The sequence below is a fragment of the Natator depressus genome, chromosome 8 (genome assembly GCF_965152275.1).
Source record: "Natator depressus isolate rNatDep1 chromosome 8, rNatDep2.hap1, whole genome shotgun sequence".
NCBI classification, from domain to species: Eukaryota; Metazoa; Chordata; order Testudines; family Cheloniidae; genus Natator; species Natator depressus.
In genome coordinates, this window is record NC_134241.1 from 83880940 (window position 1) to 83908076 (window position 27137).

Below are 27137 nucleotides of genomic sequence, written 5' to 3' on the forward strand. Positions count from 1 at the left end.
TCACCTCAGTGTATTGCTACTTATCAGCTTTTGTTAGAGCTGAGAATTTGAATAATGTTATACACTCTTCTGTGTTTTTCTGTACGGTGGGTCTGTGTACAGCACCAGCCCTTTGAAACTCTCCAGCCCTCACCATCTGTAGCTCAATTTCCATTTCCTAAAATGAAAAAAAGATGACTAACATTTGTTTAAACACAATTATCTCCATAATCATGTTGCATTTAGCTCCAGCTCACTATCCCCTTAAAGATTCTGCGCTTAAACTGATCCCAAGCTTCAGCTGCAAATTCCAACGGGTTGCAGAGCCTGGCATTTAAATAGCTGCCCTCGTCACTCTTGTTTGTGTTGCCCAGCTTGGCTTCTTAAACAAATATTCAATTAATAGTTTTCTGATTTAACACAGTTCTTAAATCTGAATATTCAAATAATCCGATTCATTGTTCAAGCCTGCAGTTGTCGTTTCAAGCGTTGAATCATCTGCTTCAGTTCTGTTTTTGAGACCACAAATCTTATTGTCTCCACCAAAGAACACAACATTGGAGTAGAACATTTGCCATAACTAGATGGAATTAACAGACTCTAAAACTGTCAGTAACACCCCCTCTCCTCCCCCTTCCCCCGCACACACAGTTTTTGGGGCAGGGACTGTCATTATGTTCTGTTTGCACGGTGGCTAGCACAATGGGGTCTTGGTCCAGGTGCTTGCTTCCTAATAAATATCAATTAGGGGCAAGATTCTCTCTTGCCCTCTGCTTCCACACTGAGGAATAAGACTGGTCCCCCTTCCGCCCCCTTGGAGTGCAGCCACTCCTCCTTTCCCACGCAGCATTCTCCAGGAAGCTGAGACTCTCAGTTTTCCCCACAAAGCATTTGTTCAACTGGTACCTAAGCAACGTGATGGATGAAACCAGACCCAGTATCTTACTCAGCAGCCCCCTAAATCTCTGTCTCCGGGCCTATCTCCAGCCTGCTTCCCGCTAGGTAAGTGCAGGGTCTACAAGATGGCACTGTGCAACAGCTTTGCTCCCTGTCTGCTGCCCCCCCCGCCCCTAGAGTAGGAGGAAGGAATCAGTTACAATTATAGTCCAGTAGCAATTACTTGCCCCTGCTGCCCCCCCCGTGAAGGCAGATTGCAGTGTCATTTCCGCAGGCACATACCATCTCCTATAGGAGAGCAGTTCAGGTTAATATAAATAATTAAACACATTGTTTATGGCTGTGGTATTCACTAAGCAGATCGTCATGCAACTTTTCTAAGCAAAAGAAAGGAAAAAAAACCTACGAATGTTCCCTCCACCCATACAGTTCTGCCCTCTGTATTCTACCCTGGCAGGGGGAATAGCCTCTGTAGAAGTAAAAGCTGACTGGGCCCCTATAGCATTCAAAATGTTAATGTTGGGAAGGGAAGGATTTTCACATGCTGAAGTGTAAGGCAAGTCAATGATCATTACAGGGCAGTGATCAATGGGTGTAATAACCAGGAGGGCAGATGAGAGTACCCAAAGCTGGAGCTCAGCCTTGTTGTGTTCACTGACACCTCATTATGGTAATTAATAGGATTTCTTGCACTGGCAGCGTCATCATCAGCTAGAAATTAAAAGAAAACTGGAAAATGTTGTGAGGAAGGACCGGGTTCAGAGAATCAAGGTAAGGCTGTGTCGCGTGAGTGTACTGAGCACTTGGCAAACTTGCTCTGTGTTACTCGCCTCGGCAAGATTTTTATCAGAACCAACCCCACGATGGTATAGAGTCCTTTCAAGGGTCTTTATCCTGGAACCACTGTGTTTGGGCTCGACTGTGCAGCCACTGGACTTGTGGAAATCCCACAGAAGTCAGTGGCTGTTCTAGCCAGGAAGCCATAGACCTCCCATGACAAGAATATCTCTCTAGCTGAATTTCTTCAACTCCTGGCTGAAGCACTTAAAAAACCGTACTGGGGATCCCATCTTCTCAATCAGTCTCTTATTCTTTATCAGTAAAAGAATGCACACACAGCAGAGGGCATGCAGTATTGCCAATCCCACATGTTCAAAAATCATGAGATTATATAAAAATAATAGATGTGGTGGTCTTTTTATTTGTCTTCCTCTTTTTGAGCCCTCAGGGGTCACATTTTGAAGCTTTCTCCACAGCCACAAGGGCTAGAAACTGACTTTTTCATTAAGAATGAAGGCTAAAATCATCACATATCCACTTGACTCCAGGAGCTGGGGCTTTAAGGAAAACAATAATTATTGTTAGGTTTCAGAGTAACAGCCGTGTTAGTCTGTATTCGCAAAAAGAAAAGGAGTACTTGTGGCACCTTAGAGACTAACCAATTTATTTGAGCATGAGCTTTCGTGAGCTACAGTTCACTTCATCGGATGCATACTGTGGAAACTGTTCCACAGTATGCATCCGATGAAGTGAGCTGTAGCTCACGAAAGCTCATGCTCAAATAAATTGCTTAGTCTCTAAGGTGCCACAAGTACTCCTTTTCTTTTTGCGAATAATTATTGTGAGACTCATGACAAAATCATGAGAGTTGGCAACACTGGGTATGTTAAGAAGCTGTCTGGTTCTTTGATTATGTGCAGAAAGTAATGCAAACCTTTCAGGCATTTGAATTTCACTTTTCTCTGCATTCCAGCTGCAACCAGAAGGAAAAATAAATGAAAATACCAATCCTGTAATATTTACAGCCTCAGCCCCAGTACAGGAAGTACTGGAGAGAAGCTGTGGTTTAGAGTCTGCCCAAGTTTGTATTCAGGACCTTTATGGCACAATGCCTGCCGCAGTGCTGGATAATTTTGAACTCCTGACCAGAAACTAACACTTCTCCCCTCAGTGGGAACCCTATGGTTGGTGCTGGTTGTCTTCTGTCCCTTGGGGTTAATCCCCTTAGGGACTCAAGAGACAGGCTGATGCAGGGAGGTGTAATTTACATCTTTCTCCACCATCTTCCGCTAATCTGGACAGTATCTGATCTGGGATTACACATTAAAAGGGATAGGGGATAAAGGCACATCCAGCCCTTCACTGCCAGAGGGAGAATCACCACAATATGGAGACTTTGAGAAGGAACAGATGTCAAAGGAAGGAGGTAGGGGATTGCAGAGGCTCCTCTAACTTCAGAAAAGAAACGGGGCTTCAAACAAAACAAGGTGTAAGAGACTGAAATACAGAGGGAGAGGGCAGAGATTCAAAATATACACAGAAACAAGGGGAGGAGGAGTAGAACTGATGGGGTTCATCAGGTGTTTGGACAAGACTAGAAAGGGAGGGAGAAGGGAAAGGGACAGAAAGATGGGAGAGAAGCAACAGGCCCAGGAATCAAAAGGAATGGGCGATTCTCATTGTGTCTTCTCCTTGCTTCTCTCCCATTCTATCTATCTGCCCCTTCCTCCTACTCTGGTGTCAGACCTGGATCGCTTCTTCCATTTAAAGGATAATGACCTAAGCTCCTGCCAAAGCTGATAGTTATTCACAGAGGCAGAAGGCTGGTTCAATGTTCCATGACAGGATATATAGCCTCCTCTCCCACCAAGAGCTCATATGTATAACTTTCTCTTCCTCTAGGTGGAACGATCAAGAAGATCAGTGGAAGATATTAATCCTCTGCTCTCTCCACACCCGCCTGCTGCTCCAAGGAATCACTATGGACGCCATGCTTTAGTTGATGGAGAGCAATCCAGTCCTTCTCAATCAGTGAGTCTTATCCAACACCCTGAATCCTGCACCATTCTATAGACACCTATTGCATCTCTACTTTGTAGCATTGACTGGCCAGATTGCTCCAAAGGAAGTAGGATCAGGCCCTTATCGAGGGAAGTGGGATGTCAGTTCTTAGAGATACTGTTTCATGATAAACCTGTTTTCGTACCTTAATTCTCTCTTTTTATTTGCACCACCCTCCAAGATCACTACAGTAAGTACTAGAGAGACAGTGGGCATGTCTACTCGCACGGCACTGCCACCACTGCACATCTGCTGAAGATGCTCCATGCTGATGGCAGAGTGCTCTCCTGTCAGCAAAATAAAACCATCTCCGTGAGTGGTGGTAGCTATGTTGGTGGGAGACGCTCTCTCGCCGACACAGCACTGTCCACACCGGCTCTTAGATCGATGTAACTTACGACACTTGGGGGGGTTGTACGGGGAGACTTTGGCAAACCAGTAAAGTGCCTGAAACCACTATGGCTTATTGCTAAAGGCAGCCCAGTCAGCAGGCTGTAAATTGGCCATTCAGCAGTCTCAGTTTAACCAAGGAAGGAGGAGAGGGGGGGGTTTGGGTGCCACAGAGAGGGCAGCTTGACCCCGCATATTTCCTGATAAGAATTGTGGTGAAGTTGCTGATACATGCTGTCATAAATATAAAGGGAAGGGTAAACACCTTTAAATCCCTCCTAGCCAGAGGAAAAACCCTTTCACCTGTAAAGGGTTAAGAAGCTAAGGCAACCTCGCTGGCACTTGACCAAAAGGACCAATGAGGAGACACGATACTTTCAAAGCTGGGGCAAGGAGGGGGGACAAAGGGTTCTCTCTGTCTGTCTGTGTGATGCTTTTGGCCGGGACCAGAGCAGGAATGCAGGTCAGAACTCCTGTAAAGAGTTAATAAGCAATCTAGTTAGATATGCGTTAGATTCTGTTTTGTTTAAATGGCTGATAAAATAAGTTGTGCTGAATGGAATGTATATTCCTGTTTTTGTGTCTATTTGTAACTTAAGGTTTTGCCTAGAGGGATTCTCTATGTTTTGAATCTGATTACCCTGTGAGGTATTTACCATCCTGATTTTACAGAGGTGATTCTTTTACTTTTTCTTTAATTAAAATTCTCCTTTTAAGAACCTGATTGCTTTTTCCTTGTTCTTAAGATCAAGGGTTTGGGTCTGTGTTCACCTATGCAAATTGGTGAGGATTTTTATCAAGCCTTCCCAGGAAAGGGGGTGTAGGGCTTGGGGGGGATTTTTTGGGGGATGACGTCTCCAAGTGGGCTCTTTCCTGGTTAGATTTGTTAGACTCTTGGTGGTGGCAGCAATAAGGTGCAGGGACAAAAGGTAAAATAGTTTGTACCTTGGGGAAGTTTTAACCTTATCTGGTAAAAATAAATTTAGGGTTTTTTTTTTTTCATGGAGGTCCCCACATCTGAACCCTAGAGTTCAGAGCGGGGAAGTGCTTGACACATGCATTTTAGAAGAGCAGGGTGTGCCCCAGGAATGTCTATTGGGGCCTCAAGGCTGCAAACTCTGGAAAAACCCACACCTGGTTAATCGATAATCAGAAGGAACCTCTTGCTTGACCATTGAAACTGCTTACTTAACAAGTTTGCGTTAAGGGACATGTCATTCCATTACTAATATATAAATAAGGGGGAAAAGTTTGAGGTGGGGGGACTCTTCAGGACTGGACTCTCTTTCTGGATTCATCTTGTGTTCCCCACTGGCAGACGGGCTGCTGCTGTGCCATTCGAGAGCTACACTCAGCTTTGGTAATTATCAAGGGTTGGGGATATTTTACTAACCTGTTGCGGATGTGAGTATAAGTGCTTGAGACTAAGTAAAGTTTAGCTTTAAGTGAAAGCACTCTTGTGTTGTCCTGTTTGTGCCAGCCATCTATTGGTTGGACGGCCGTGTCTCCCCTGATTTACTTCCTGACACCACCTTGCACAGAGTGAAAGTTACCAAGAGCTTTGGGTTGAAAGATCCCCAGATATGGTTTATTCACACCCCTGAGCGACATAACTTATACCAATCTAAGCTGTAGTGTGTACATAGCCTAAGTTGTCTAAATTATGGACATCTTTATCATCAATACCAAAGCTGGGAGAATGGCTATAAGCTCGTTATAAGCTCGTAATCACAAGTGGGCTGCATTGTTAACTGACAATAGAAAAAGCTAGATTATTGCCAAGACTTTTCAGAAGTGAAGAGAGAGACATGGTGAGTTAGGTAATATCTTCTATTGCAGTGGTGCCCAACCTTATTACACAGGAGGGCCACATAAACCTAAGAACAATTTTGCGTGGGCCAAACAGATACTACATATTTTAATAAGGGCTTGTTATGTTGGCATAAGTTATGTCACTGAGGGCTCTGAATAAACCATTCCCTTGAGTGACGTAAGTTACACCGATCTAAGAGCCGGTGTGGACAGCTTCTCCCGCCCATGTAGCTACTCCCTCTCATGGAGGTGGTTTTATTATACAGATGGGAAAGCTCTCTCCCGTTGGCATAGAGTGGCCACACCAGATGCGTTACAGCAGCACAGCTGCATCCGTGCTTCTAGTGTAGACTAGCCCTAAGATTTAAAGTCCCCTGTACTGATTTATATTTTAAGTTCAGCGTGTTTCGTATGTATTTAGGTTGTTTCTATGTACAGTATTGTCTGTTTACACACTTGTGTAAACTAAAATGATGTAAACAAGACGACCAAACGCGACTGAACCAGCCATTAGTATATTGTGTTGAAGCAGGCCGCTGTTCCTAAATCGGGCACCCCGTTCTATTAGACCAACAGACGTCGGTCCATGAGAAGATATTACCTCACCCACCATGACTCTTTAATACCCTGGGACAGACACAGCTACAACTACACTACATACAGGAGTGAACGGTGATTTTCGGTGCTCCAGGTTTTGGGTGCCCAATTTGAGACAGCTTAAGGGGACGTGATCTTCAGAGGGAAGGTTTTCAGCTCTTTCTGAAAGTCAAGCTTTTTAAATCTCTCTCAATGTAGGCACCCATATTCTCTCGTCAGTTTTGAAAATCTTGATCAATAACTTTTTTGCGTCCTCAAAAGATTTGTATGTTGGGATTATGCACCTTGTACCCTGTTGTAAGCCCTGTTTTCATAAATACATGTTTCTACTCACCTTTATTTTACAAGAAATCTACATGTCAAATTGCAAGAGCTTGATTAAATAACCAGTTAAAGGTTCATCTATAATTGTATTGAATCCCTTATTGCAGTGGTTCTCCACCAGGGGTACATGCACCCTTGGGGGTACACAGAGGTCTTCTGGGGGTACATCAACCAACTCATCTAGATATTTGCCTAGTTTACAGCAGGCTATGTAAAAAGCACTAGCAAAGTCAGTGCAAGCTAAAGTTTAATACAGACAATGACTTGTTTATACTGCTCTATATACTATATCAGTGTTTCTTAACCTGGGGGAGATGACCCGTGGGGGGTCACAGGATGGGTTTAGGTGGGGCCACAAGTGCAGGACCGGCATTACGGGGCAAGCAGGGGCCCCACAAAGCTAAGATACACGCTGAAGCTGAAGCCAAAGCCCCATGGCCTGGGGCTGAAATCAGACTCCTGAAAGGGGTACAGTAGTCTGGAAAGGTTGAGAACCACTGCCTTATTGGATTACTCCTAGGTTCTGGAATGTGCATGAATGTTCATTTAAAAAGGCTGTTCTCTTATTTCACTTGTCCAGTCTTCCTCTCCTCGGCCAAACACTGCACCAGGAAATATGCAACGCCCAGTCCGATTACAGCCACTTCCTGGATATCCCACAGCAGGATCCACACCCAAGACTTCTTCAAGATCCAAACAAAAGCTCTTGGAACTTGAACATGATCATCAGTTTTCCAATGGGGTTAGCCCTTGTTTTTTTTATGAGAATTACATAGTTTTAGGAACCCATCAGAAAAAAATGACTTAAAAGTAGACTAATACTGTACATCTCAGAATTGTGAACCACAGATTGTGTTTAATGCACAATTATTTATCATCACTTTTTCCCTTCTTTCCCTTCCTTTTGTTTTGCAAAAGACATTGTCCTACTGACTTCATATTCAGACCTGTATCACAGTACTGAAAAACACAGTGGATGCTTTTTTTTGTAGAGTAGTCTTTCTTTGCATATAAAATTTTCACTCTCTGTGGAGATTCTCTATAGGGGGAGTGCCTACCTCTTAACAGGGACAGCTGAGGGTATTTGTAGAGGATCTAGATGGCACTACTATAAGGTGGGTGTATAATTGGTTGGAAAACCATTCCCAGAGAGTAGTTATCAGTCATTCATAGTCAAGCTGGAAGGCACATATCAAGTGGGGTCCCACAGGGATCGGATCTGGGTCTGGTTCTGTTCAATAGCTTCATCAATGATTTTGATAATGGTAGAGAGAGTACACTGATAAAGTTTGCAGATGTTGCCCTGCTGGAAGGGCTTGCAAGTGCTTTGGAGGATAGGATTAAAATTCAAAATAATCTGGACAAACTGGAGAAATGGTCTGAAGTAAATAAGAGGAAATTCAGTAAGGACAAATGCAAAGTACTCCATTTAGGATGGAACAATCAGTTGCACACATACAAAATGGGAAATGACTGCCTAGAAGACTGCCTAGACTGTGGAAAAGGATCTGGGGGTCCTAGTGGATCACAAGCTAAATATGAGTCAACAGTGTAACACTGTTGCAAAAAACCCCAAACATCATTCCTAGGATGTATTAGCAGGCGTGCTGTAAGAAAGATGCAAGAAGTAATTTTTCCTCTCTAGTCCACACTGATTAGGCCTCAGCTAGAGTATTGTGTCCAATTCTGGGTGCCACATTTCAGGAAAGATGTGGACACATTGGAGAAAGTCCAGAGAAGAGCAACACAAATTTTTAATAGTCTAGAAAACATGACCTATGAGGGAAGATTGAAAATATTGGGTTTGTTTAGTCTGGAGAAGAGAAGATGGGCAGGGGAGAGAGGAGAAGGGGAGAACGGACATGATAACAGTTTTTAAGCATATAAAAGGTTGTTACAAGGAGGAGGGAGAGAAATTGTTCTCCTTAACCTCTGAGGATAGGACAGGAAGCAATGGGCTTACATTACAGCAAGGGAAGTTTAGGTTGGGTTGAGGAAAAACTTCCTAACTGTCAGGGTAGTTAAGCACTGGGATAAATTGCTTAGGGAGGTTGTGGAATCTCCATTATTGGAGATTTTTAAGAGCACGTTAGACAAACACCTACCACAGGTGGTCTAGATTATACTTAGTCCTGCCATGAGTGGAGGGGACTGGACCAGATGACCTTTCAAGGTCCCATCCAGTCCTACAATTATATGATCCCAGCAAAGCCTCCCTTTCACCATCCACAGCTGTAAAGGGGCAGCAACCTTTCCTCACCCCAACTCCTCCTACTCAGCCAAAGAAGTAGGAATAGGGAGCGGGAGCTGCTCAGGCTAGTGGAACCTGCTCACATGTGTATGTAATTACCAAAAGGGGAAATTCAGCCCCTTCTCCCACAGCTTTGAAAAAAATTTAAGTTAATAGGGCTTATGTTGGTAAAGGTATGAGTGGTTTGGGGGCTGGAATAGGGGCTGTGACCCTTGTGCAGCTACTGCAAGGTACTGCAGTAAGTAATCATGAACCATCAGCCCTTCTCCCAGCCAGCTCCCATAGCTGCCAGCTCTCAAATGGGATGGGTTATGTGGACCTTCTGCACAGCCCAGTTCCAACAGCTGCCCGGGTTTGAGTTTCTTCTGTACACCTGCCTCCTGCTTCAGGGCCTTTGGCTCCTGTGCCCTTGGATGAATTTCATCCTGGAGGAGAAGTAAAGCTCCACTACCAATGGGAATAAAGTCATTTGAAAGGTACTGAGGTAATTTTGTGCCCAATAATTTCATGATGGATAAACTCTGGCTACCTTAGTTTCTGCCCCACAAATGAAAGGAAATTAGTACTGCAAAAGCACTGTTAATTTGTTCACTATTCTGGCTGTCTGTGGTCAAGAGTCTGCCAGGATCATAAGTAATATGCAATTTAAAAAAATTATAATCAGTTTACTAGATTCTTGGGTCAAATTTTCAAGGGGCCTGGACCCGGGGCCTGGACCCGGGGCCTGGACCCAGGTCCTCTAGCTGTGCTTCCAGATTCAGATTCAGGGTTTTGCTCGCACAAATCATTTCACAAGCAAAGATGTGGGCACCAATTTAGAGGCCCCTTTTTGAAAATGTGAATGTAAAATGGAAGGAACAGCCAGACCATGTACATTAGGGGGAGGGATAGCTCAGTGGTTTGAGCATTGCCCTGCTAAACCCAGTGGTGTGAGTTCAATCCTTGAGGGGGCCATTTAGGGATCTGGGGCAAAAATTGGGGATTGGTCCTGCTTTGAGCAGGGGCTTGGACTAGATGACCTCCTGAGGTCCCTTCCAACCCTGATATTCTATGATCCAGTATGCTCTCGAGTTGTGCAGTGCAGGCTCAGTGTTGGCATGAAGTTTGGTTTTGACCTGGTTAAATGTGATTGCAGGGAGATAAAAGCATGATGAGGCTTATGAACTCAGGGGATTATTCAGCTGGATTATCCCCATATCAACTTCCCATCATTAACAATTACATGATACCGGTGCCACCTCCACCCCAAAAAGGAGATAAGAACATAAAGGGAGTTAGGCATGGGACTTCCAGGGGGAGACGCTTTCGCCCAACCACCGCACCCAATGGCTTAGAGCAGCTGTTAACAAAGGTATGTGATCTCTTTTTCACCCCCTACCCCCGATATCTATATTTCTTGCTCCAGAGGTGCTTATACAAGATATGCTGTCTTGAGAACGTGAAGGGGGCGTGAAGTGGTTCAAGACATGCTGAATCTGGCTAGCAGTGGAAGTAGTGCCAGCCTCCTCAAGGGGCTAGCGAGGAACAAGATCAGCAGCCCAGGACCAGTGCTGGGGGCACACACCCAAGGCTGTGCACCCTCAGTGTTTTGTCAGTGCTAGAGTTACAGTGCAAGTCTGAGTTGGATCTCTACTTTGGAGAGTGCTTTGATGGCACAATCTGGTCCTACACGTTTGCTTTAATGCTGTGCTGAGATACTGTATTGTCTTCTGTTCAATGCAGCAGCCTGGGATTGTTTTCCACAACCAAATTAATTTAATCGAATATATTAATAACCAGACAGGCACTAATTTAACTGAGCAGGACTGAAATCATCACTTGGAAATGAACCAACTCAAAAACTAGAAGAAGAAGCTAAACCCTACCTGTTTTTGCCCTCCTTCTCCTCCCCCGCCCCGTTAAAGCACTGTGTACTCCTGAAAACCCAACTTTTGATTATCTTGTTTTGTGAACTCCTTCCAAGGATCCATCTATAAAACATTTCCAATGAAGAGAGTGGTTTTACACATGTGCGCACAAACATGAACCTAAAATAATTTGTTAAAGAGACTCAAGTATATCAAACCGTTCGACAAGCAGGTGTGTTCACAGAATCAAGATCAGAATGTTGGGAGAATAATCTGCTCATGATTTGTCCTTGTACCCCACTGCACCCATTGATAGAGCCATTCAAATAAACAATGTATTTGGCTTCCGTGCCACAGAAGAACTGAAAAAGTGGCTTTTATGGTGCAGGCCCCCAGCATAAAGGACTCAATCCTTTCTCAGGCAGAATTACCATTAACTTCCATAAGAGCTTGCCAGTATGGGGGCTGTATGCTTAAACCCACATTATAGTCCGAATCATACAAGGCAGATGTGGAAAAGACTGATTGGATCATCCGGTCCATCTCCCTGCCAGGGCAAGATTGTTCTTAAAAGCCCATAGTCAGCAGCTGTGCTGCAAAATGCCCCATTCCTTTCTTTGATGTTATAAGAGAGAGCAGAAACAGATTAAATTTGAGGACTACTTACGTGCTTAAAGTTATCCACATACTTGTGTGTCTTGCTGAATCAGGACCATAGTGAATCATGAAGAACTCAGAGGCTGAACTTTTTTTCCACATAAAACCCTAATCAAAGAATTTTTAATAGTGTACAAATTAATAACAATCCAAGGCTGCTTGCAGAGCATTCACAAATGGAAACATTAAGTTAAATACATGATTTGCTATGTAAAGTTCACTCTGCTCTAACTAGAATGGCTTTGCAAACAGAATGGAGGAATTCTAAATGGATTCTATTCGAAAAGTAAACTGACATACAGGAATTATTTAGACGTCGGATTCTATAGCTGGGAGGAAAGCTGGTTTGGGTTTTGGAAACCAAATACAGGTTTGGTAATTTCAGATTTGGATAAGCATTTGCCAGCTAAAAGAAGAAAATATAATTCATCTATCTGGACAGTGTATGTCTGGGAAAGTCACACAGGACCCGATCCTTGGGTCTGGTGGAGCTGTGCTGAATGCAGGACCCTAGGTGATGGGCAAACCTAGCTGTATGCTACCTTTGCATGTCCCTGATCTGCAGGGTTGCCCAAGTGTGTGTAAGAAGCAGCCATAGTACTTTTTTTAATGAATTCCAGCTAAATTGACCTGAGGGTCTATTACATCATCTGGGGACTGCTGGAGTCCAGCAGCACTCTGGTCATGCCCCCTTTTCCCATGTACATTCCCAATGTGACCAGTGTCCCTATGCCAGGGAATCCTCAGCTGACTCAGTAGAGCAGCTGTAAGGCCCCTTTATTACACAGGGTCTGAATCAGGGCCACCGATTTTGCACACTTTGATCTATTTGCAGTTCAGGAAGGTTAAATTCAGTGAGAGAAAAAGAGGTGAATGAATACTTTAAAAAGGTCTCACCAGAGCTGCCCCTCTGTTCACCTCTAGTTAGGAGTCGGGTTATTGAATGCATTTTTTGTGCTCCTGTTGTAGGACTCAGGAAAATTCCAGAAGCCCTCATTACACAGCAATGCGTCTGTTACAATGATCTACTTTGGAAAAAGTGTGCACTTGTCTCATGATGACACTGATTACAGAGATGAAATCAAAGTCTATCAGCAGCATTGTGGAGGAGAAAACCTTTGTGTCTACAAAGGCAAGCTATTGGAAGGAGGTAAGGATTAAAAGTTGAGGAGTTCATTTTAATTCTGGCAACATCTTATTTTCTGGATAAACTGTTGATGTGATATCAAAATGATTTCAGCTGAGCTCACTCAAGATATGCGCATCCAGGGACTTATAAACCAGCTGCCTCCAACCTAAATCGAGATTTACTGTTCCATGATTGAAAATGAGGCTGCAATTACTTTTGCAAATTATGAAAGAAGGAATTTAGAGGAGTGATTTAACAAAATACTGTGGGTTAGATTAATTTGTGGATAGAGATGTATGGTTAATAAAATATTTGCAGAAGTAAACTGTTCTTGAATACTAAATTCTGTTTCTGAGTAGCAGTAATACATCAATGTATACTGTTTATTGTTCCAGAAGGAAAACTATATTCTGGGGGCCTGATTCTGATCTGTTTTACACTAGTGTGACTCCATAGACTTCACTAGAGTTACTCTGGTGTATATCAAGAGTGAGAGGAGAATCAGACCTGGGAATCTACTATTCATGAGAGCTGAAAATCACCTCAAGGTTAAGATCAGAAGTCCTCAGATACAATGAAATCACAGTTGTTCTGCTGCATAGGGGATGGGTGGTTGTGGTGCAGGCCCAAGGGAGTTCTCCATAATCACTATACATCACACAATTGTGCACTGTTTCGGCTCTGCCTAGCTGATTATGGAGGAAGGAGGGGCATCTACAATTAAGGAGGGGAGAGTTACCACAGATCACAATCCTTATTCCAGCCCAGGGATTGGAGGAAGACTTCTTCCCATCACTGCAGAGGAACTCCATAACATTGGCATAAAGCCTATACCCAGGAGCAGCACAATCCCCCCGCCCCCATGGTGCCATGCTAATGAGTTTCTGTAACCTGAAGTGATGACTACTATTGCTGAAGGGGTGATTTTAGTCTTCCAATTGAGAGAAGCATTTGAACCAGCAGTTCTGTTTCACTCAGTGAGTTATATTGCAAAAAGAAAAGGAGTACTTGTGGCACCTTAGAGACTAATCAATTTATTTGAGCATAAGCTTTCGTGAGCTACAGCTCACTTCATTGGATGCATACTGTGGAAAGTATAGAAGATCTTTTTATACACACAAAGCATGAAAAAATGGGTGTTTACCACTACAAAAGGTTTTCTCTCCCCCCACCCCACTCTCCTGCTGGTAATAGCTTTTACCAGCTATTACCAACTATTACCAGCAGGAGAGTGGGGTGGGGGGAGAGAAAACCTTTTGTAGTGGTAAACACCCATTTTTTCATGCTTTGTGTGTATAAAAAGATCTTCTATACTTTCCACAGTATGCATCAGATGAAGTGAGCTGTAGCTCACGAAAGCTTATGCTCAAATAAATTAGTTAGTCTCTAAGGTGCCACAAGTACTCCTTTTCTTTTTGCGAATACAGACTAACACGGCTGTTACTCTGAAATGAGTTTTATATGTAACTGATTGTGTTTGCTTCTGACTTTTCACTGAATATGATAAAGCGCTATGTCTGCATCCGACTTCCCTTTGCTGGAGAGAATCAGCGCTGCTCAGCCGTGTATCATAAGCCCTATACTGCTAGCTAACAGCTAATGGATACCTTTCTGCAAATCAAGTGGTAGGGGCCTGTGTTTCTGAGGTGGGAGGCTCAGGATTCTATCCTTCCTGCAGCTGTGAAGTTTTGAATGGCTGCTGTGACAATGTCCTAGCTGGCCACAGATATGTTACAGCACCTGCAGGACATGCTGTGGGGGTGGGGACAAGCATGATTTTTGTGGATATCAGCAGGTGGAATTTCACAACATAATGATCCTTAATGCAGATGAGAGGCAAAGAGCCTGATCTCACAGGATCCATAGTTTTGGCACATATACAGACAAAATAGAGGTCACTGGGCACAGGCTGTCAATAAAGCATTAACCCCGTTCTCTCACCAATTGCAGAGACCTTTCACTTTACCTCAAAGCGCCACCATGGTTTCCCCTTCAGTCTCACCTTTTTCCTCAATGGGATACAGATGGACAGGCTGAGCTCCTGCTGTGAATACAAGCATCGGAAGAGTGCGAGATTGGGAGGCAAGCATGGATACTTTGGCTTTGTGAATGTGGACCAAGCGTCTCCTTGCTATAGGTATGCTCACAAGTGTTTAGACCACAAAACTTTCCCCACTTTTTTCAAAGCATCTATGAAACGTTTCACCCATTGATCTCTCCAGAGCCCAGGCCACATCTCAGACGAATGGGGCTCTATTGCCTCCCTTGTATTGAAACCAGTTATATCATCTGCATATTGGATCTGCTCTTGCAATCTTCCCATAGGCAATCTCCTATTGATGTCAGTTGATTTTTACATTGTCCCCATTGTGATAGTTCTCAGGGTACCCAAGACTGAGTCACTGCATTACGTTCCCTGCCTCCAGCGTGAGGGAGACTTGCTTGTGCTTAACTGGGTATCTGTTCCTTGACATCACAAGCCTGTGAGCCACCTGAGCCTTCCCTTCTGGGCTACGCCAGCCCTCACTTTGCCATTCAGGTTAACAGTTAGTGTACCCCAGTCCCTGAACCCCTTTGCAGCATTCCCCTGTTGTATCCAGCCCCCTTGCCACTGACCACTCACAGAAATACCAGGGTCAGTTGTCTCCAAGGGAACAGTGTACACACAAGCTCGCAGGATTCAATTCAGGATCAGCTTCTTGCTCAATACCACAGCACTGATAGTGAAAACAACAAGAAGTTTATTTTCAAAATTCAAAAGATTGTGAATAAGGATACTGGAAACAAGGGTTTAATTATAAAATAAAACCATAACACACTTTCTAAAGGTTAAACTTAACTAGTAGATTAACTTCCTGTTTAATGAAGTTCATCTCACCCAAAGCCTTTTGCAGCATGTTCAATCCAAGCTGGTGGGGCTCCTGTTTTCGTGAATGTCAACGCACTGCCCGTTTGGAGGATCTTCTTTTGTTTCCCAAATATAGTTCAGCAAACCTTTGAAGTGTATCTCAAGATAAGGTTCTTTTCCTCTGCCGTGTGCTTCCTTGTTGACTTGCATCTCTCTGTTGACTTTGTATGTAAATACCTCCAATGTGCTAGCTTACCAGGCTTAATTTACGCGCCAACAGAGAGACAGGTGAATAACCATCTTTTGACTGACAGGAAACCTGTTTCTCCACCTCTGCTGTGATACAGAATCTAAATATATTTTCAGTATTCCCACATAGCTCCTTACATAGTAACTGTCCACACATTTCACAACGATATTAACAATGTGTGTGACCCTGACTTTCATTTAAGACCTCGCACAACATTCTTTGTTGAACCAGAATGTACAGACCAGAATCACGATATTCTTGTAACTCCCTTGCTAATTGACACTGAGGGGTTTTGGGGTTACAACCATGTTTTCTGTTTTCAGTATGCCAGAGAGTGTTGAACTGAAGTTGTATGCTACATCAGAGCATTTGTCAGGGGGAAGATGGAATATCTGTCAGCATGGGAAGAGGCAAAAAGGGCCTTTTGTCAACCAGACAGGCATAGAAGGTGGTTTGGCATTGTTGGATAAGTATGTTATAGAATCATAGAATATCAGGGTTGGAAGGGACCTCAGGAGGTCATCTAGTTTAACCCCCTGCTCAAAGCAGGACCAATCCCCAACTAAATCAGCTGGATGTTTATGCTAAAAATGATCAGCAGTGAAATAAGTAACAATGGTGCCATTTAAACAAGCTGTAGGTTCCAGAGTTAACAATCCATTCATCTCAGTGAGTCATTCCCATCTCTCAGACCTATTGTTGACTCAGGCAGACATCACTACATCAGTTTACACTCAGTTGTATTCTTAAGGTTTTGTAGGCCACCATTCAAGCTAGATACATACTTAAAACAACAAGAACAAAATCTTAGATTCAGGAGCACAACTCTGCCTCAACATTTGAAGTCCACAGTAATTTCCCTGGCTGCCGAGTAGGCCAATATAGGACATTGCCCAGGATGCAGAAAACAAATAGGAGCACAACAAAGCATTCATTTTGTTCATGGCCAAAGACAATGCCATGATCAATAGCTGGAGCGTATGCCAAGAAACTTCAGTTTTAATAAAAAAAAAAAAAAAAAAATCTGTCTGCTGGATTTTCAAGGCAGTGTCACACAGTAGAACTGTTGCTGCCATGTATAATTTTTATTCTTTTCATAAAATATTTTTAAAACAGCAATAAACAGTTGGATGAGGCGGAGAAAGGGGAACCCCCCATACAGCCCAAATAACTTTTTAGATAAGCACTAAATTCTGAGGAAAAATTCCATGTCTTTCCACTTCACACTAATATTTACATGATTTATGTAAATGTTATGTTATAGTTGCTGTGATAAGGTTTTCTGAGGAGTGAAAAGCAGCTGAATTAGGGATGGAGGTACTGTTTCAGTAAATATCCAAAGTAGCTTAAATCTCAGCCTTTCTGTGTGCACGTGTGTGGAGAAGAAAGTGAATTACCTTTATCTAAAATGATATGAGCCTGGAGAAATGGTTCAGATTATTTCATATTGGAAAAACCCAATGATTAATGAAATTCTTTTCTCTTCCACCAGCCCACCCAAATCTAGCTATTGACCTAAAGATCCCCTTTTATAAGGTTCCTTTCCCAGCAGTGACCACTCTATTTTCATGCCCCCAACAAGTCACATCCCATAAAGTCCTGCTTTACCCCCCTGTATGTTTGGAGGGGCAAAATTGTGAGCACAAATAATTTTGCGTCCACAGATTCAGGACCTGACCCCATGCTCAGTGAGGGTTCCCATTGATTTCCATGGGTTTTCAGTCAAGCCCTTAGTGACTTTGCCCCTGATTCCACAATAGGTTCTGTCTGGATGCTGGGGTTAGTCTATGCAGAGCTCATTGTAGGTTTGAAGCTCTAGATAGCTATGCACCTGCACATAGGAACTCCAATATCTCAATGACCTTTAGGAAATTATGGGCGCTAATAACTGAGAGGACAGAATGCCTAACACAATTATTCACACCTATATTTTGTGCCCACAAAATTGGAAGTCAGTTTCTGAAAATCTAGCTTTGGAAGTCTCTAGGATACATCACAGCAGGTTAGAAGCATCAGTAGAAAGGGTTAGCATGAGGGATTGCTATATTAAAGCTTTATGTAAGAAGAGCAGTTGGATAGGTCATAGTGTTCTAGGAAGGAAATGAAAGGTATAGGAAGGGGTTCATGGTTATGGGGAGAACAGCTGAGAGTAAGGGAGAGGGATCATCCCTAGAACAGTTGTCTCGAGGAAAGAAAAAGGAATAAGCAGAGTGGGGTTTTCATTCTTCACTAGGCCTTGGCAGAGTATCTGGGTAACGTCTACACTACAGACGCTACGTTGGCACTACGGCACTGTGCCATTGTGGTGATGTAATGTAGGCACTTGCTACAATGACCGAAGGGTTTTTTTTCCCATTGCTGTAGTTAATCCACCTGCTTGAGACGTGGTAGCTAAGTTGACTGAAGAATTGCTTGCAGTGTCTGTACTGGGCCTTAGGTCATCTTAACTACATCTCTCAGGGGTGTGAATTTTTCACACCGCTAAGTGATGTAACTAGTTTGATCTATGTTTTATGTGTAGATCAGGCCCCAAAACATCCCCAGGATCCATAGTACGTGTGCAAAAGTTCCTGGGTTGTACCAGAATTCTGAAAGCAAACACCACCTCCTATGAACTAAGAAATCTTTCAATGGGGGGAGGCAGGTGAGGAAGCAGGGTTTGTTGGTGAAGGTTAAAGCAGCATTAAGAATTGTTTTTTAAAAAAACTAGAGAGAGGGGGAAGAGGAGGAATTGGGCTTGGTCTACACTTAAGTTATATTGGCAGCTGCAATGGTCAGGGGTGTTAAAGAGGGAAGCAAGTAGGGAGCGTTCTGTCTCTCAGCGACGTGGTCCTGGATCTCTGTTCAGCCCATTGCCTGTTGGCCAAAGTGCAGCTTTAAATATGCAATTTGGGGGCTTGTCTACACAGCAAGTAGCTGCACGGCAAGCCAGGGTGTGAATCTACAGCAGCATGACAGTAACATCCTGTGCGGACACTGCCGCAGTGCAGTGAAAGTCCTGGAGAGTAGCTTCGTGCAGTAGCAGTACTGTATGGTACAGCGGGACCAGGATTTGCTCCAAAGTGCTTTACAGAGGTGGGTAAATGGTATTGTCCCACATTTATAGGTGGTGAACCTGAGGCATTGGACAATGTATTTAATTTTATTTTTAACTCACTAGGCATGTGGCAGGTTATGCTTCATACCCTTCCATTCTTCTCCAAAGGAAAAATGTGTAGTTTCCAAGTCTCCCATGTTGTTTTTGTTAGGTGTATTATTGCAATGGGCCTGGACAAAAAACCCTCTCCTCCAAAGAAAAAGATGAAAGAAGACTATGGAGAAAAGCAAGAGGATTCGATGAAGGATGAAGAGCACAATGAGCCAAGTGAGGGCAGCGTCGAGCAAGAGGCGACCAAACACTCAACTGTTGAAATTTCATCAGCTCATGGAGAGGGTCAGGAGCCTGCAGTGGAAATTGGAAGGGAGGAAAGAGAAGAAGAAACACAAGAAGGACCAGAGAATGAGTCTGAAGATGACCAGGAAAATGCTAGTAAAGATGGTACAGTATCAAAAATCCCAGTTAAGGAACACAAACGGGGAGGCAGAATTGTCTAATGGAGAGGGCATAGCACTGCTAATCAGGAGACCTGGGCTCTATTCCCAGCTCAGCCGCTGACCTCGAGCGAGTCCCTTTGCTTCTTTTCCACTTCGCAGCCTATGTCTATTTTGTCTGTTTGGACTGGATGCTTTTAGGGCAAGGGCTGACTCTTGCAGTGTGTTTGTGCCTTGCACCACAGGGTCTGAATGCACTCAGTGTGGTACTGGGCTACAGAAAGTAACAAGAGCAAATATGATTTCAAAATCTTTCATAATCTAAGTTTAAGGTCTTGTTTACACTGTGACTTTAGCAACCAGTGTAAGTGCATTGATACAAACTCTTCGTGTAGAGACAGTTTACTCTGGCACAGTAGGAATTGCCCCACTCCAGATTACTCTGGTAATGAAGGACAGAGATTTAAGAAGTGTGTGTGTGTGTGTGTGTGTGTGTGTGTGTGAGAGGGGCAGGGGGAGGGAGGAGAGAGCGAGAGCATAGGCAGTGCAGAGGTAACAATGCCTATAGTTAAGGTTGCAGGAGCCATGGGATATATAGGAGCTGAGTGGGAGAGGGGGACAGGAGATGTGGGGGATGAGGAGGGAGACCGAAGACAGTGGAGATGCAACAAAGGGCGAGGGGAACAGGAGCTGGTGATGGGAGGGGAAGAGAGAGGAAGTAGACGCAGAGGAGGAGGAGGGGTAGCAGCCCGGGGGTGGGAGATGGTGGAAGATAGGAGCAGAACAGGGGGTGGTGGTCAGGAGCTGAGGCTTGAGGTGGGTGCAGAGGAACAGAATGGGGACATGGCAGGAGTGGAGGGTTTAGGGGGTGTATAGAAGGATGGGGCAGGAGTGGAGGGGCTATAGAAGGAAGGGGAAGAAGCGGAGGGGTTGGAGTTTATAGAAGGATGGGGAATGGGCAGAAACGGTGGGGCTGGAGGTTTATAGAAGGCTGGGGAGGGGGCAGGAGCGGTGGGGATTTATAGAAGGAGGGGCAGGAGCAGTGGGGCTGGGGGTTTATAGAAAGATGGGGAGGGGGATGGAGGGGTTGAGGGTTTATAGAAGGATGGCGATGGGGCAGGAGTGGAGGATCTATCTGCAGTAGATTATAATTTTTAGTTGTATAGTTCATTCATTCTTTGCATTTGTGATCAGCACTGACTTCATTCTTGTTCTGCTTAGATTTATAGTATCTCCTTTCTAAGGTCAAATCTAACACAGAAGTTCATGTCTTGAATACAGTATATCCTCATTCTATCTTTCCTACTGGGGCTATAGCACTAAAAGCTGCCTATATGGAGTGAAATAAATCTGTTCACCTCTTGGTTATAGTCCTTTCTTGTTTTTAAGCTTGCAGTTTTCTTGTACCATATAACCACCAATGCCTTTTCCATCTATCTGTCGATACAGAAATTGTTAGCATCTCCTGTTTATTCATTTACTTATTTAAGAGAAGCCTTTTTCATAATATATCATTTCTCCATAAATATTTTCCCACTTTCTACTCCTGTCCTCATTTTCATGAGTTTTCTGCACCCACACAAAACTTTCTCATTCGGCACTAGGGATATGTTTTTGTGATTAGCCATGCCTTTTTCCCTGCAGGGGGTGGACACCTCTCTGACAATTACTGAGAAGGCTTGCCACCTCAGAGGCAGCTGGAATCTCAATTGCTTTGAATGTAGAAAATAAATCTAATCATTTTCTTAATTCTCATTGTGGAGAAATTGTTTATTTGCCTAATTGGTTCCACATCAGGTACTCTTCCTTTCTCTCTTTGGCATTTTGTCACTTCAACAAGAAAAAGAGGTGAACAATTAAATTTGAAAGGTGAGAAATTATCGCCCCGAGGGACAGCTGGAGCGTGTCTGATGTGACAATTCTCTTTCATGATACAGTTTTGTTGCCTCTCTGCAGACTGTGCAGCAAATTAATGGTTGCAATGTAAATATTTTATTGTGAAAGGGATTTAGGTATGTTCTGGTTTGTGGGAATATAATTAGTCTATTTCTGGGTGGAGTGGAGAACATTTTCTAATACACACATGATTTCAGTTTTGAATTACATACAAAGCCCTGATGTTGTCAAATGTTCCTAATCGAATTCTCAGTAAGAGACTTGGGTTGAAATCCTGTTTCCACTGAAGTCAAAATAGGAGTTTTGCCATTAGAGTCAATGGAGCTAGGAATTCACCCTGTAACCAAATGAATATATTAGAACTGTGCAATAATCAGAGCATTCCTCTGCAGCGTCCTTTGGCTGAGTCTGAATAATTAATTTTGTAGGATACCAATCTGTTAATTAGCCTTGTCAGTCCACTTTTTGCTTACTTCCCACAGAACATATTGTCCTACTGATGCTTTATCTGTTACTTAAATTAATTTTCCTTGCAGCAAGTTTTTTCTATAATGGGGATCTCTTCCCTTTATATGTTATTCCTGCATTTGTCTATCTGACCTATCTTCGTTTATTTTATTCTTTACACTTGAATGACACCCGCTAGATCATTGAGTAGCTTTGTTCCATTTCTGTTACTCTAGGTATAAAGAAAATGATTTGTTTTTTGAGGTAATATACTTTTACAATCCCTCCTGTGGCCTCATATATTCACTTATTGTAAAAAGAGGTGAGGAAATGCAAAGGTAAAAGAGGGTTAATGGAGTTAACCTTTCTCTGGTTAATAAGAACTTTAAGTAGTTATGAATTCCATTTTCTGTCTCACGCTAGAGGTCTTCTTTTATTTCAGAGTATGATGAAGATTTTGAAGCAGATGAAGAGAAATCAGATGAGAAAGTTAATGAAGAAGGACAGGCCGATGATCAGATGAATGGAATGTCAAAGTCACCCTCAGATGATGAAAAAGATAATTTAGACCATGAAAAGGAGAGTAAAAGCTCATCACAGAAGGCACTACAGACCTCTGACAGCGAGAAAGAAGACAGTGATGGATACTCAAACAGTGACTCAGAGGAAGATAAACAAGGTTAGTTGTTTTTTCTTACCATGGTGCGGGGTACTTGACCTGATCTGTGTCTTACATTTTATGTATGCCCTGTTGTGTACATCTAGCCTGCATTTATGTTGAGCTACACATTACACTATGTCATGAAAGTGACACTTAGGGCATCATCCATCACAAAATATCCTTGACACAATCCGTAGCACAGCCCCCTAGAAAGCTATGGATCCAGTCTCCCCTGCAGGTTTGCTGGGCTGTCCCACAGATAATCTAGCTCTGCAACAGCATACTGTGGAGCTAACCAGAAGTGAAGAACACAGGCCAACTCTCTTCCATCTTAGCTGCAATATTCCTGATTCTCAAGACCCTTCGTCCCTCCCCGCTCCATCCATTCAGTTAATCCAGCTCTGGTCTGCACATTAACATTACTGCACAACATGGGCAAGGAGAAAGAAAGAAGGGCATATTATTAGCCATGCCACAGCACTGTAACACTTTACACTGCCATAGTGCCTTTCATCTGAGAATCTCAAATATTAATTACACCCAGCAATATTCCTCTGATGTATGTAACGGGTAAGGGACACAGAAGAATCACTTCACACCCCATGTAGAAATACAGTCAACTCTGGAGTGCAATGCAACAGCTATTTAACAGCTCATAGCAATGTTGCAGAATAGTTCAGGATCAGAAATGAAGATGTAGCTACTAGGGGAATTTAGAGGCAAACTAAATACTTTGGGGGAAGATTTTCAGCTTGTGTAAATGTTCAGATCTCCATTGATTTCAGTGGAGCTATGGCAATTTACATCAACTCAGGATCTGTTCTTTTAGCTGTAATTTGGCCAGCAGACCTTGATTAAGACCCCCGCTCTAATGAGATGTGTAGTCTTTAACACATCAGGTGCTTTCCATCTGACAGTCCTTATATGTGAGCTATTTGCTCAAGTTAAATGTACACATTACTTTCATGTTTGTATTTCTATGTGAAATAGGCAAAGGTAAAGCAGCTCTTGGGGAAAAAATTGCAGCTTTCTATAGAAAGACTAAAAGTCTTCAGAAACTCAAACCAGGTTTGAAACATGTTTGCATATAAAAATCACCACAATGATCAGAAAAAATCTTAATTTTTCATCTCTCTAATGATTATCAGGAATAATTTATTTACTGATTCCTGGACAATCAGTACACTTTTAAAAATTGTTTTCTGCTTATCAGTGTCTTGCATAATCAGCTTTCTTGTGACCAAATTAGTTGCTTCTTGAGCTGTATCAATTTTGTTATGGTCAGAAGAGAGGGAATGTGGTTGTGTGTGTGTGTGTGTGTGTGTCTGTCTGTCTGTCTATCTAGAGATAGATAACATAACAGTGAGGGTCCTTGGTTCTTCCTAAATTAACATATTTCTTATTTGACTATTAAATACTGCAACACTGATAACACAGTGTAGTTAAGGTGTAGTGAGGTGTTTCCATTAACTTTGTTTCATGCCACCGTTTGAAATACAGTAGAACCTCAGAGATACAAACGCCAGTGTTAGGGACTGACCAGTCAACCAGACACCATGTGAAACCGGAAGTAATCAATCAGGCAGCAGCAGAGACCAAAAAAAAAAAAATTTTTTTTCAAATACTGTACTGTGCCTGTATTGCACCTTAAAGGTAGGCGCATCTAGGCTGCCTGTCCCCACCCCACCCCACCCCACGGGCAGCCACTTATAGCAGGACACTGGGACTGCCAGCCCAAGGCAGCCAGAGCCAGCAGAGCGGGAGCAGAGCTGGGGTCTGCGCTGTCTTCACCCCTTCCCACCCATCATGGGAGAGGGACACACTGTTTTCACACATACACACCCCTGCCTGTCGGGAGCGGGACAAGCTTGCAAACTCATGCCGGGCTGAGCAGGGAGCTCAGCTGCTGCTGAAGCTGGCCTGGAGTGTCAAAGCTACTGGATCTGGAGCCCGAACTGCGCTTTGTTCAGAGTTATGAACCTTTCAGAGTTACGGACGACCTCCATTCCTGAGATGTTCATAACTCTGAGGTTCTACTGTATATTAATACTCACTGTGAGTTGTGCACATGGATAGGGGCATGGCCATTCAGAAATGCCTGAAATTCTTTTCTCATTGACAAAATGCTTTCAAAAGTATGTGCTCTGTAATTCTCACATTCCATCCCTTAAACTATTTTAATTTGCTTTGCTTTAATTGCAGTTTTTAATCAAACTGGGTAAATTGTACCATTTAGTAGCAGAAAGTGTATTTCCTGGAAAGCTCCCAGCATCATGTAAATAAATATGCACTCTGAATTTTCCCCAAGATCAATTTTAAAATCAGTTGCTTTTTAAATGTAGCTCCTTACTGATTTTGCGGGCTAGAAATTGATCTCTTCCTCACGCAACCCCAATGAGAAATTATTTTAGGCAGAGTGATCACACTAATCAGATAGCTATGAGACTCTTTACTGAAGTGCAGCTAGTGGGTTTGCTTTTGTTCTTTGTGGATAGTACTCACACTGTATGAACCACAGCTCAGAGTCAATATTTCTTTCTCTGTCGTTAAAAAATAAAGAGAAAAGGATAGTAGGATGCCATTAGAAACATGAAGACTGGTCAAGAAAGGTGCATGTTTAGCACCATCATAATGGAGGGGTTAGAAATATTTGTGAGAGAGCCTTATTTTCTGGCAGTTTGTGCTGTAAATGCTCTTCAAGCTCTAGCTTGCCACTCCCTGTCGACATGGATGTGCTTGTCGACAAGATTTACAGTTACACTGGCATTTATATACTGAGGGTAGAAAGTCTGAAAGAGTCCTGTAGTTTTTATTTAGCAGCAGTGAATAGAAGCACTGCACTTGGTTACAGCTAGAGATGGACCCAAATTGGAACAATGAATCCAAAAGCTCTTGGATTTCCAGCGGGTCTGGATTTGAATTCCTTGATCTAAAGCCAGAAAGGTCTTTTGGGTTCTGGCTGCAATGCACCCAAAGTCTCTGGAGAACGACTGGTCTCCTTAAAGAGATTTCTCCCATTCAAGATGGCAGAAATCTCCAGAAATGAGTTTGTCTTATGAGATTTTCATCATTGTGGGCTAGAATCTCACAAAAACAGCTTGTGAGATTTCACCACCGTGGAACCCAAACTCAGTGTGCTTTCAAACATTTCTTTCCACTTAGAACTAAAAGCCTGCCACAGGAAAGATTTATCTTCTCCTAACATCCGTTTACTTTGTTGGCATCATAATCCTTAGCCATTTTTATCTACCTCCAGTGTGCTGAGCACAGGGTTTTGTTCTTAGAGAGCTGGCTAGCAATAACTCATTCAAGCAGGGCTCTTTTGCTATTGAAGTGAAAGGCTGTGTTTATTGAAAGTGAATGCTGAAAAAGAGGCAGCTTTTCAATGGACAAGATTCTGCTTCAACAACATGAAATAGAAGATGGCTTGAATTCCACTGCCACAATGTCATCAGTAAATCCCATTGCACATGATTAACTATCTAGCTTTCATTCTTTGGGTAGGCTTAGTTTTGCCTAGATGACACATGCTCCTTGAGGGCAAGAAGTTACAATTATGTTACAATATTGTGAAAAGTATGGAAAATTTGAACTGCTGGCTAACAATTGAAGCTGATGCATTTGATAAATACACTTATGTGACCCAGCATGGGTAAGATACAGTGCTGTGAGACTGGTAAGAAAAGAAGAATCTAGCTTAGGAATGATGGGTGAGATTTGTTTTTAATCATCAAAAAAGAATGACAACTTTTCTTATTGTGTTTTTGATAACTATCCCAGGCACTGACTCACCTGTTGAGAGTTTATTGTGATTGTCAGCAATGAATGATGGGCAAGAAAGCAGACTGTCAACAGATAATTCACTAGGATACTGCTTGTGATCAGCGTAGATGAGCACTGCTAAAAATGATTGGAGCGAGAGCTGAGAAATGAAAACCAAAAAAATCCACATTCTTCTAAAAAATACGTTTAAAAAAGAGGCTTTGTAAGCTAATGGAAGAAAATACACTTTTTTGTAGTTAGATATAAGACATATTGGGTCAAATTCTGCTCTCAATTACATCCATACAATTCTATTCAAGTTCTCAGTGAGGTTTTTATTTTATATTTGCCATCTTGGCAATCATGGACTCTCATATAAAGCAGAGAAGAAAAGGATCTATTTTATATCCTATTCCCTTCTAATATTAATGCAGGATTTGTTTCCTGCAGCACTGTAGCAATGCTCTCATTGGCAGGGATTGAATGAAGTACCTTTTGATCTAAAAGCATGAGCATCTACTTCTTTAGTTAAGGGGCCAAGTCAGTTAATTTGTGAACAGTAGTAGACACATAAGCTCCTTTATGTAGTCCCACCACTGTAGGAGGACAGAGATCCACAATGAGTTAATGCAGGGTACAATTAAAGGTGTGCAGGGAATGGTTTCCCTATCCTGTGAAAATGGTTGAGATTGCAAACATTTGCCTGTTCCAGACTGGGACAAAAATCAGCGAGAATGAAAGAGAGAGGAAGAGACCAAAATAGCCAATAGCGTGTGGGTAGAATCAGGCGGGGGAGGCACTTGAACCTGTTGTCTCCCACAGGCCTGGATTAACCAACATGCACTAAGTGTGCTCGCATTGGGCCTCCAGTCACAGGGGAGCCCCTTCCCTAACCAGGTATGGCCTGGCCGCCCTTCCATTATGATGGAGGGACAGCTGGGCCAAATTGAGTGGTGTTGTGGGGGGGGGGGGGACACTGAGGTTTTGACCTACCTGCATGCTGTAGTGAGAGTCAGTG

At 43.0% G+C, this 27137-nt stretch overlaps 1 protein-coding gene across 4 annotated transcripts in view; it reads left to right on the top strand.

Moving 5' to 3' along the window:
- ERICH3 (glutamate rich 3) overlaps positions 1-27137 on the top strand; it is a 65017-nt gene that overhangs the window by 16240 nt on the left and 21640 nt on the right. For 2 of the 4 annotated variants that reach the window (XM_074961524.1, XM_074961526.1), the window contains exons 4-11: positions 1576-1647; positions 3559-3687; positions 7421-7582; positions 10227-10442; positions 12565-12745; positions 14675-14861; positions 19071-19360; positions 22139-22375. In XM_074961524.1, the coding sequence (XP_074817625.1) occupies positions 1576-1647; positions 3559-3687; positions 7421-7582; positions 10227-10442; positions 12565-12745; positions 14675-14861; positions 19071-19360; positions 22139-22375 (1474 nt within the window). Of the gene's footprint in view, positions 1-1557; positions 1648-3558; positions 3688-7420; positions 7583-10226; positions 10443-12564; positions 12746-14674; positions 14862-19070; positions 19361-22138; positions 22376-27137 lie in introns of all 4 variants that reach the window. The other 2 variants (XM_074961525.1, XM_074961527.1) reach the window with 1 other exon arrangement.